The sequence below is a fragment of the Vipera ursinii genome (assembly GCF_947247035.1).
Source record: "Vipera ursinii genome assembly, chromosome: 3".
NCBI classification, from domain to species: Eukaryota; Metazoa; Chordata; class Lepidosauria; order Squamata; family Viperidae; genus Vipera; species Vipera ursinii.
The window spans coordinates 4,859,948-4,872,095 of NC_139516.1; the positions used below are offsets into that span (position 1 = coordinate 4,859,948).

The 12,148-nt window shown below is 42.9% G+C and overlaps 1 protein-coding gene across 3 annotated transcripts in view; it reads left to right on the forward strand.

Annotated features, from left to right (window-relative positions):
- DNAJC5 (DnaJ heat shock protein family (Hsp40) member C5) overlaps window positions 1-3,131 on the forward strand; it is a 70,656-nt gene extending 67,525 nt beyond the window's left edge. For all 3 annotated transcript variants that reach the window (XM_083361003.1, XM_083361004.1, XM_083361005.1), the window contains one exon: window positions 2,025-3,131. In XM_083361003.1, the coding sequence (XP_083217129.1) occupies window positions 2,025-2,128 (104 nt within the window). In that variant the 3' untranslated portion in view covers window positions 2,129-3,131. The remainder of the gene's footprint in view (window positions 1-2,024) is intronic.
- Window positions 3,132-12,148: the final 9,017 nt, after the last annotated feature.

Below are 12,148 nucleotides of genomic sequence, written 5' to 3' on the forward strand. Positions count from 1 at the left end.
CACTCTCTGCCTCCGGTGAAAAGCCTAAAGCTGTTCTACCCACCATTGTATTTTTTTTATGTTCATTTTTCCGATCAAAAAGCACAACAGAAAGCATTTCTGCACGCATTGTCGACACATGCTTTTACTTCTGTGGACTTGTTTAATCGCTTTATAATTCGTCAGACAAGAAACTGCTTAATAAAAAAAATGACGGCAAATTAATGAATTGAGCGTTCAAGGAAGTACGATTTTTTTTTAAAAAAAAAATGAAATAGGTGAAATCTGTAAAATGAATGTGGAACATAGAATGTCGCCGTAATTTGTTCTCACCAGCTTGTTACACCACCCCATTACAGGTGGCTCTCGACTTACAGCCATTTGTTTAGCGACCATTTGAAGTTACCACAGCACTGAAAAAGAATGAACTTATGACCGGTTGTCATAGTTACTACTGTTGCAGCATCCCCATGATCACCTGATCAAAATTCCAATGCTTGACAACTGGCATGTATTTACGATATTTGTACCCTCCTGGGGTCCTGTGATCACCTTTTGTGACCTTCTGACAAACAAAGTCAGTGGAGAAGCCAGATTGACTTAACAACTAATGTCCCAAAGGTGCTTTTTCAAGAGGCAACTGGTCTTTCTTGTTTTTCCTTGAAGACCTTTTGCTTCTCATCCCAGAAGCTTCTTCAGCTCTGACTGGATGGTGGGGAAGGGGAAGATTTATACTCCTTGTAGACAGCTGGTCATTTGCATCCTTTTAGAGAGTCCTTGAGTCCACCTGGAGGTTTACCTGTGTCCTCATGGTCACCTGAGTGGTGCAAATGGGTGTGGAGCCTTCTTGGAATCGCTGAAAGGACTATTGTAGAAGGACAACACAGATAAACCTCCAAACCTCCAGGTGGCCTCAACGACTCTCTAAAAGAAGGCAAATGACCAGCTGTCTGTAAGGAGTATAAATCCTTCCATTCCCCACCATCCAGTCAGAGCTGAAGAAGCGTCTTGGATCAGAAGGGAAACGTTTTCAAAGAAAAACAAGAAAGCCCAGTTGCCTCTTGAAAAAAAGCACTTTTGGGACAACCATGCCCTGGGTGACTGAGAATCTCCACAAACAGCAACGGTTGACTTAACAACTGTCAAAAAAAGGTTGTAAAATGGGGCAGAATTCATTTAATCATTGTCGTGCTTAGCAATGGAAATCTGGGGCTCAATTGCGGTTGTAAGTCGAGGACTACCTGTACCATCTGAGTAGCTACGGAATACTTTTTCTTACAATAGATGGAGAATTTCTGGCAAATCTTTGTTTCCACCAGTGTTGATGCGTTGCATATTCTGCTAATGCTTATGTCATGGTTCCGACAGATGAAACTTCAAAGAATTTTTAGGCATTGTTTACCTTAAAGAATCTTTATTGGAGTAGCATAACATCGGCACTAACACAATCGAAGCCAAAACTGAATTCCCCTCCCCTGAGCACAGAGTTTCAAAGCACAATTCCCTCCCCCAATTAACAGTCATAAATCACATTCCCCAATTAGTTTGAAACCTGGGCCGTCCCTCCAGCTCTCCAGCCCGGCCAATTCTTTATCGTCTCTTATTTCAATAACCTTGGTTCTCACACTAGGTGTAGTATTATTATGTCTAGCTAGACTCTCGTGCACATTCCTTCCCCCTCCCGGCATCATCCGACTCGAAAAGCAAAAAAAGAAGAAAACGGTTGCATCTCCATCTGTTGTCAAAGCAAAAACATCCGATGTTAGCAGCGTTGACATCCACACACACACACACACACACACGCTTACAAACAGGACAGATCTCGCAACTTAAACAAAAAGCGCACGTTAGGGATTGCCTCTCGATCTAAGCTGGACGCAGTCACGTCGACCGTAGCGGCTGGGTCCGGAGAGAGATAGGCACAGCGGTTCAAATGAGAGCGCCCTTTTAATAAAAGGCGTCGGTCAGGAAAGGAGCTAGCAGAACCCATCTCGATGTTCAACTTTCACAAAGCTGCCGTCTCTCTCTTTTTTCTTCTTCTTCAGAGAACACCGAAGGCCCCATCGTGATCCAGCCAGCCTCGGTCACAGAGACGACTCAGCTCACGGCAGATTCTCACCCCAGCTACCACACCGATGGATTCAACTAAGTTAAGGAAGCACTTATTTAACCCGGACGGATAAGAATACATAATTATATGGTCAATCCAGCACTAGAATCATGGACATTAGGCATAGATTGTGGGGAAGGGAAGGCCTTCGCCAATGGTCAACTGGGCAGCTTCGCAACCGGCTGGCAAACGTTTTGTAATCCCCTCGTCATCTTTTTTGTCACCTTCAGTGTCGTATCTCAATGAGACATGGAAGTACTGTAGCATGCCGAATCTGAACCTGGTTAGCTTTTAGCCTTCTTTCTCCCCCCCCCACTTTCTTTTTTTCTTTCTTTCTTTCTTTCTTTCCTTGTTTTCCCGTTCTGTTTTTTTTTAAAGGAAGAATAGCATGTGTCAAGTTTACATTATAAACGTTTTTGTGTTGTCAGTGTACCAAGGAGTTGATCCTGACGAGTGTGACGGTTGCATTCTGCATTTCAAGCAGCAAGACCGGTTAGAAACAGTGAGGCACTTTTCAAAGAGAACTTAACATTTATCAAAGGAGCCGCAAAACTTCCATACAGTTGAGCCACAGACACACACACCCCCTACACACACACACTCTCCTGCTCCGCTGGAGAGCAGCAGAGGTGGCCCACCTGCCCGTTGGTCCCTCGACTTCTGCCCCGGTAAATTTATTTGGAAAAATGCTGACGTGGCAAGGAAGGGAGTGTGGCGTTTCCTTTTTTGAAGGATGCTGTTTTCTGGAAATGGTTGTTTCGTTTTCTTCTTTCAAAGCTGTCTGATAATGCTTCACAGGCGTCTTGTCCAACCTTCTCTGCGGTTGGCAGGGAGTTGTAATCCACTGTATCTTCACCTCTGGCAAGATTGTTTTGCCGTTTTCTTGTGTGGGAGTGGGCCAAAGTAGGGCCTTTTTTTTTAAACTACAAAACCAGAACTTACTTGAATCATCTCTTGACATTTAAATTAAAACGCACGTTCTTCTTCTTCAAATTAGAAAAAAGAAAAAGAAAAAAGCATTCCCCAAACTGTTTATAGTTAAACTGCTGGGGTGGGTGGGTGGGTTTTTGGGGGGGCTGCAAATGCATGTTCTCGCTGCCCAGATGGGAGTGAAGTGTTATAGCCAAGAGCAACTTTTAGATTTTTGTCTGAATGTACATCGGTCTGGCAGTTGTTCTCAAATCACACTCTTTTAAAATAATAATAATAATAATAATAAATCTTATCAAGTTGACTTTATAAATTATGTAGTCTAGTGATATGCATAGATTTATTTTTAACTTATGTTTTTAAATATCCCTAGCACCTAGCGCACGGTTTCCTTAAATGGGCGCCATCATCCAGCAGGTGTTGGGGTGGGACCCTCTGCATTCACCAGCCGGTGGGATTCACTTCCATTTTTGGGGAGCTTACGAGAGTGATGTCAAGCATTCCTTTGATGACCATCAGCCCCTTGATACAATCGGAGCCCCTTGCTCACAATTTGCGTAGTACCATCTTGGTTTCTACGCCCTGCCTCTGACACGTGATATTGTGGCGGTCATGGGGCTGATAACAAAGGACGCAATTCACGTCCTTTCGCACCTCGACAGACTCAAGGCATGCGGTTGTCACTCACCTCCCTCTCCTTTTCTCAAGGTTCACAGCTGGGAATTTGGGGATTTGTAGTTCCAACCCAAGTGGAGGCCACCAGGCTGAGGAATAGTTAGTGAACTAGCAGGTCACAATTCTGATAGTGATTACTATCATAGAATTGGCTGCTGTTTCCCTCCCACCCCCTTTTGCGACCTGCAGGGCAGGAATCAGATGCCTGAAACTGACTAGAACTGAGCAGGTGGAGAATGAGGTGGACCTGAGATGGCCAGATCAACCTCAAGTCCATGTCTGAATTTTTCCAGTTAGTTGGTTGGCTGGCTTCTTTCTCTGCCCCAGGTCTCCCTTTATAAAATGGGAGTAATCCGTCTCATATGTCCAAATTTTATTGTGCGGTACTTCACATATTTGAAGCAGTGTGTGCAACAGGGTTGTTGTATGAGTTGTAGGTCTAAACAGTGATTTTTATTTGAAAGGAAACTCACTTGCTTTTCCATGTATCTTGTGTAGAGCAAGGATGTCCAACCTTGGCCGTTTTAAGACCACCAGTGGACTTCAGGCTGGGGAATTCTGGGAGTTGAAGTCCACAGGTCTTAAAAGCGGCCAAGGTTGGACACCCCTGGTCTGGAGAAATGTTCTGCAGATGTTCTTCTGGACCAAAATTCCAGTTGGGTTCTTTCTGTTGAGCATTTTCTCTGGGACATGCGGGGGAATCCATCACGCATGAAAGTTGTATGTTCATCCAGGCAGTGGGGTTTCTTGAAAGTTTCCTCTGTGGTCCAGAGCTGTTTCAGTTTTGTGGTAGACCAGGTTAGGTTTGTTAATAAAGGCACCGGTCAGAAACTCCCCACTTTTTCCAGCTGTTTTTCCGCTTCGATCTCTTCCCCCACCTTCTTTGTCTCACCATCTCGTTCCCACTTTGCATTCTCTCCTCCGGGATGGGCACCCACGAAATCCCATCCCCAGCTTGGCATCACGCGTGTGAGGTTGTCGTGGCCCATTGTGATGTTGTCATAATTTCTGTCCTATCCAAGGGCAGGTGGCAGCTACGCATTTTGAATGCTCCCTGGCGTTATATTTGTGCATGTGTTGAATCGTTGCAAAGTGAGCACTTTCACTCTTAAGAGGCTGTTCTGCAGGATTTCTATTTTAAGGCGGTCACTTTTTGTTTTTTAAAACGGCAACAGTTTTATCTCACATAATACTTGAAATAGTCTGGTTGTTGCTCCACTCTATGCGTGGTGTCCAACTTTGGCAATTTTAAGACCTGCGGACTTCAACTCCCAGAATTCCCCAGCCAGCTTAGCTGGCTGGGGAATTCTGGGAGTTGAAGTCCGCAAGTCTTAAAGTCACCAAGGTTGGACCTCTATGGTTTAGATGAACTTTCCGCCACACCCCCCCCCCCCTTGCTTTTTGCAGCTTCTTTTTAAATGCTTCTCTGTGGCTTCCTCTCCCCCTTCTGGACCTAGATATAATTTTGATTATTTTTTATTATTTTTTTTACAATTTGAAGGATGATGTGCTAACCCAAACCCTTTCTCAAAATTATCAATCGGATAAGTACCCTGCTTGCTCAGTTCACTCGCAGAAAATTGAAGTATCCTCTCTCTGTCGTGGAGGACAAATGCATATCTGTAATTAATAATGCAGTTTATTAATTTACCTGTGTGTGTGTGTGTGTGTGTGTGTGTGTGTGTGTGTGTGTGTGTATGTGTGTGTGTATATATATATATATATATATATATATATATATATATATATATATATATATATATATATATATATATATATATATATATATATATATATATATATGGATTTCCAAAGCCCCATCTGGTTTATTTCATAGCGTCTGAAATAAAAACAGTGGGTTAATAGTAAAATGTATACGCAGTAATTGAAGTGTTGATAATCAGGTGTTGAATCTCATTGTGTTCCTGTTGCTAAAGTTTACTCTTGATTTTTCCAAGGCAAAAATTGATCACTTGACTTGAGGCCAACGGAACAAAATTTGAACTCTAGATTGTAACATTTAGCCAAAAAAAAAAAAAAGCACTCCGTTTCGGGCACAGAGCTTGATTATTATTTCATTTTTGTCAGCTTTGTTCATTAGCTTCTTTGCGCCCTACTGGTCTGTAATTCCAAATCCCTGGAAACGAGCTGCTGTTAAGTCTAAACTGGCTTACAAATTTGATATTATTTTCATACGTACTCCAGGCACTTTCTCTTTCTCGTCAGACATGCCTCTTAGAATTTCAAGGGGAGGGAAGGTGTCCCAAAAGTCAAAATGGTGTCCTCAGTTTTGCAAGATGCACAATATGTGTAGAAACGTGACAAAAGAGTTTGCTCTTGTCACGTTTGTACACAAATGGTGCAACTTGAGACTGGCCGGGCTTCAATGGTAAGATCATGACTGTCTTGACTTTTCCCATGGAGGAGGTCCTTGATATTCTTTAAGATGGATCAGAAAGTGTTTCAACAGAGGATGGGTTTAAACCAGGGTTCTTCAAACCTGGCCACTTTAAAAAGTGCGGACTTCAACTCCTAGAGTTCCCCAGCCAGCATGCTTGCCAAGGAATTCTGCAAGTTGGAGTCCAGACCTCTTAAAACAGCCAAATTTGGGGGGTGGGGGGTGGGGGTGGTGGGAAACACCAATGTTTTAGATGGTGCCATAACCATTCCAAGTAATTACACTGCAAGTCTTATTCTGTTCTTTGTGTGCTCATTATGCTAAAGCAGGGGTCTTCAAACTTGGCCCTTTGATGACTTGTGGACTTCAACTCCCAGAATTCCTCAGCCAGGCGTGCCTGGCTGAGGAATTCTGGGAGTTGAAGTCCACGAGTCATCAAAGGGCCAAGTTTGAAGACCCCTGTGCTAAAACTTTCCTGCAGGACATTATCATGTTCTTGTAAATTTTCTTGATTCCTCCAACACATTGTTTCCCAACCTTAGTCCTTTTTAAGAGGCGTGGGCTTCAACTCCCAGAATACCCCAGTCAGCCAACGGGGTATTCTGGGAATTGAAGTCCACACATCTTAAAATGGCTTAAGGTTGGGAAAGACTGCTTTAATTTTAGACAGGAGGTACACAGCCTCTTAATTAGCCCGGACCCTTGGTCTTAACGTGTAAAATGAAAGCCACCTTTAGGCCACCAATCAGTGCTGGTCTCCCATTCAAGAGTCTTGATCTTTTAGATTAATTTAATTTAATTTAAAGTTGAGTCAAAGCCAAAGATTTCCTTCCCTGGGTGTAGACAGATTTCTGAACTCTTGCTAGCACATAGATTTTTTTTTCTTTCTTTCTTTAAATCAAGCCCAAATGTTAAGCTCCCGTGAGATGGCTGTCTGTGCCTTGATCAGTGGAGATTTTAAAATTATTTGATCTGCCTTTGGCAGAGGTTCTGTGTTCAATTCAGCACCCTGCCTGGCTCCCCTGATTTTTCAGTAATGGATAAGATGCAAATCTTGACTTTGTTTTTCATTTACCAACTGTTGTGTATTGCCACAGTACCTTCAGCAGCTGTCTGTTCTGATTTGTCTAACTTTGTCCAAACCTTGGCAATAGATGTTAATGTGTTGGTGGTAAGCATAAATAAGGCCCAAAATGGATGACGCCAAGAATTAATTTTCCCCAGAGTTATGGCCAAACTATATTTCAGTCATATCTATTTGATGAAACCTGCCATCCCAGGGACTTGCCCCTTTGAAAGCCAGAAGAGGCTAGTAAGAACCAAGCCAGGGGACCTAAATCCATAAATTCTCTCTTTTTTTTTTTAAGTCCACTGACTTCGGTTTATGAGAAGACTCAAGTGCCAATCAATTTGAAGCCAGAACTTTGCCAGTACCTAATATTTGCACTTTCTTTTTCTCAGACTCAACTCAATACGATAGGTTTCCCAAACTCTTTTCTGATTTGGCAATCTTGCCGATGCAGATATTGCTGCTAAATTTTCTGGCCCTCTGCACTTAGCAACTTGCTCATGTATCCTAAACCTGATGAGATTCAGATTTTCCTTTGAGTAGCCAAATTTCTCTTGATTCCTCCCCCTCCTCCTTTTTTTATCTCCCTTCTTCTCTCCTCTTACCGTCATTTCATTCATTTTCTCCTTTTCTTTCTCTGTCTCCATCTCCCTTCCTCCTTTCTTTCATCTTTCTTTCTTTCTTTCTTTCTTTCTTTCTTTCTTCCTTCCTTCCTTCCTTCCTTCCTTCCTTCCTTCCTTCCTTCCTTCCTTCTCTCTCTCTCTCTCTCTCTCTTTCTTTCTTTCTTTCTTTCTTCCTTCCTTCCTTCCTTCCTTCCTTCCTTCCTTCCTTCCTTCCTTTCTTCCTTTCTTCCTTTCTTCCTTCCTTCTTCTCTCTCTATCTCCTTTTCCTCCTTCCTCTTTCCCCCCTTCTGCATAACTTAGGAGCTTAAATGGGTAAGAAGAATAGAGGGCTCTTAATAACAAGCCGAGGGGCTTCATTAAAAAAAAATTAAGTCACATGTAGGACCTCCGGGCTGTATATTTGTAGCTACGATAGTATAAATGTCCTCAAAGCAGTTGTGTGTATTATCTTGCCCTGCCTTATACCTGCAGCAGCTATATATAATTCGTGGTGGTTTTAGTTCAGTATCCGTTGTTTTTAAGTCTTTGGATAACAACCCTGTTTGTGTGCACAGAAAGATGCCCCATGGAATTGCATGGCGTGTTAGCTCAGCGTTTCCCACACCCAACGCTCTCTTAGACAGAACCTAAGTGAAAACTGGAGCCTCGCTCTGGCTCACGTCCTGCCAATCACCTGCACATACCCTTCTCTTGCAGCTAATGCTCGAAGCATGAATGAGACATTCTGATCCGAAGCATCCCCGAATTAGGACTCTTCAGGGACGGCTAAATAAAAGCCGGGGCTTTCCAGAAGAATTCACCATGAAAGACGGGAGGGCCTTCGGAGATGACCTGAGAAACAGTGAATCGTGTATCCGGAGTGTGGTTATTGAGATCCTTGTCCGATGGTCACCTGCTTTTTTTCATTCCTCTCACTACCACCACCATCGTCAAAACCAAACCAAGAGGACCTTCAAGATCTTCATTGTTTCTCTGGTCACTTTTGAAGGACCTCCTGTCACTCACCGCGTCTCCTTTTTTTTAGCTCTGCGAAGGCCAGGAAGCTATAAGATAAGACAGCGGAAAGATTCAACAGTTGTGTTTACCCCACTAGCCCTGCAACCTTCCCCAGCAAACCCCAGAGCCTCCTGTTGGCTGGAAATGTTCTGGAGAAGGTTGCTGGTCCTTCTCGCCGCCTCTTTCCGGGAGAATGCTGAAAGAGGCAGGTAGAAATTTGATTTATGGAAAAGCCCTCGAGTGGAAAGTAGAGGGGGTCCAAAGAACCTTGTACCCCTTTTCTTCCTTAGGGAGAGCCCTCATCGGACCCCCACATTTTCTTCTCTACGCCCAGAAAGCCACCATTTATCTACCCCCTTACCTTAAAAGGACATATATTTTATATTTTATTGGAGGCGTTGAGCACAATCATTTAACCGTGCAGGTCACAGAAGTTATTTCATTGGAGATGTTTTGAGCCACTTTTTTTATTTTATTTTAAACGTCTCTCTGGGAAGCTCTTATCAAGCAACCAGCCCTTCAGATGTTCCGTTTTTCTTCTTGTTGGGTGTGGATGTCTCTGTGTGAATGTCCTCCAGCTTCATCTTGAACATCAGTGGTTCTATTAATCCAGGGATCTTCAGACTTGGCCCTTTTATGACTTGTGGACTTCAACTCCCAGAATTCCTCAGCCAGGCTTGCCTGGCTGAGGAATTCTAAGAGTTGAAGTCCACAAGTCATAAAAGGGCCAAGTTTGAAGACCCCTTCATTAATTCCTTCCTCATATGCCTGCTCTTCTTAAGGTGTGTTGGCTTTTTTGGGATGTGTGTGTGTGTGAATTTCCACCCACCCCCAGTAGTTAGTTTTCAGTCAGTCATATATTTAAAGAAGAAGTTTGATGGACTGAGGCAGGGCTTTCCAACCTTAGCCACTTGAAGACTTGTGGACTTCAACTCCCAGAACTCCTCAGCCAGCATGGCTGGCTGAGGAATTCTGGGAGTTGAAGTCCACAAGTCTTCAAATGGCCAAAGTTATAGAACCCCTGGATAAAGGGTAGTTGGCCAGTAATATCTGTTTTACAGTGTTGGTTGGGTTTATTAACGGTCCAAAAACAAGCAACGTTTGGCTGGCGCACGTCATTCACTTGAGGCTGATTTTGTATATTTTACTGTGACCTCTTCTGAAACCCATGTAACCTGTTGAGGTATTTTTTTTTCTTTTTTCTTTTCTTTTCTTTTTTTTTTTTTTTGCACTTGTATTTGCAGGATGGGAGAAGGTAGGGGAAATCCCAATGTGTTAAAAAGTAAAATAAAAATTAAAGCAAAAAGTGAATTGTTAAAAAGAGAGAAAGAAAAAAAAACACAATCAGAGTATAGATGCATTTGAAAAGCAATTATATAAATATATATATATACATAGAATATATATATATATATTTTGTTATGTCATTTAAAGGGTCGTCCTTTAAATTGTATGTAAGTAGCTGTGGCTGTACGCACTTTGTGGATTGTTAACACTCGCAAGTCCTGGGCTCCTGTACATACCTCCAGTTCCAGAAGGAATTCTATTATGTTTTAGCATGGTAATTTATGTATTGTATGTCTGAGTAGGAACTTAAAAGTGAAAAATAAATAAAGATTGCTAAATTACCAGAAACCAAGATTGTAAAATAAATGTTTTCATGGCAAAAAAAACAACAAAAATTCTTGGCTTGATTTGCATTTTTTTTCTTTCTTCTTTCCTACAATCTTTGCTGTTTCTAGCCAAAATAGATTTAACTGAAGTGGAAATCTGTAAGTGATAGCCGGATTCAATGTCACAACAGCACTTAAAAAAGTAATGTAATGGTTCCGATAGATGAGACCAGTAAAAATAAGAAATCCGATGTGATTGCTTTCCTCAAAGATCACATTTAATGACTACATAGTATCCGCACAAACAAAGGTGAAACCAAGACTGAAAATGCCCCCCCAAGGTTACAAAGTAACAAGTTGAACTCCCCACCCCTGCAGTGTGTCATAAATCACAATCCCCAATTAACTACTTTGGCAGGCTTTCTAACGGTAGCTTCAGTCCGCCAGAAGTGAGGTAACTTGACCTTGGTTCCCACAGAACAATTTATTGTTATATCTAAACTAAGAGAATACATCTCCCCCCTCCCATTACTGTGGCAACCGAAAAAAAAGTGAAGATGGCTGCAGCCAAATTCATTTGAAGGTTGACAAGTGAATTATGACCAGTTTTCACACTTACGACCATTGTGGCAATCTGACCAAAACTCAGACATTGGCAACTGGCTCGTATTTATGACGGTCGCAGTGTCCCAGGGGTCACGTCATCACCTTTTGCGACCTTTAGACAAGCAGAGTCAAGGGGGAAACCAAATTCACTTAACAATTGTGTTACTAACTTAACAATTGCAGTGATTCACTTAACAACTTGTAGCAAGAAATGTCATAAAATGGGGCACACTTCACAACTGCCTTAGCGACAGAAATGTACTCAATTGGGGTCATAAGTTGAGGATTTCCTGTGCTGGCTGAAGAATTCTGGGAGTCGAAGTCCATTCCACTTAAAAGTTGCTGAGGTGGAAAAACACAAAAGGCCAGTCACACTTGGGTTAAAATGAAACAAAAGGGACTCAAAGTGAAAAGAGGCAAACTATAGGACACAACGGGAATGTTTCTGCGCCATATTGCTCAGCTCGTTCCGTCCTTGGTGATAAAAGTGGAACTCACTTAAATTTCTCTCCAAAAGGAAAGCCAAAAAGCAGCCACTCCACATTCCTTGGCCCCTCCCCCCTCAATTGCAAATTCAGCCTTGGATTAAGAAATATGCCTGGAATGACATTGGGTGGAAGGTGACCCAGGGCTACCAGAAAAACAACTGGACTGTTGCAATGCGCTTTACATGGGGCTACCCTTAAAAAGTATCTGGAAGCTTCAATTGGTATAACGCAGGGGTAGGCAGCCTTGGACTGCCTGGACGTCAACTCCCAGAATTCCTGAGCCAGCATGGGGGAAACTATAGCCTCTTCATGACTGGTGGACTTCAACTCCCAGGATTCCTGAGCCAGCATGGGGAAAACTATGGCCTCTTCATGACTGGTGGACTTCAACTCCCAGGATTCCTGAGCCAGCATGGGGGAAACTATGGCCTCTTCATGACTGGTGAACTTCAACTCCCAGGATTCCTGAGCCAGCATGGGGGAAACTATGGCCTCTTCATGACTGGTGGACTTCAACTCCCAGGATTCCTGAGCCAGCATGGGGGAAACTATGGCCTCTTCATGACTGGTGGACTTCAGCTCCCAGGATTCCTGAGCCAGCATGGGGGAAACTATGGCCTCTTCATGACTGGTGGACTTCAACTCCCAGGATTCCTGAGCC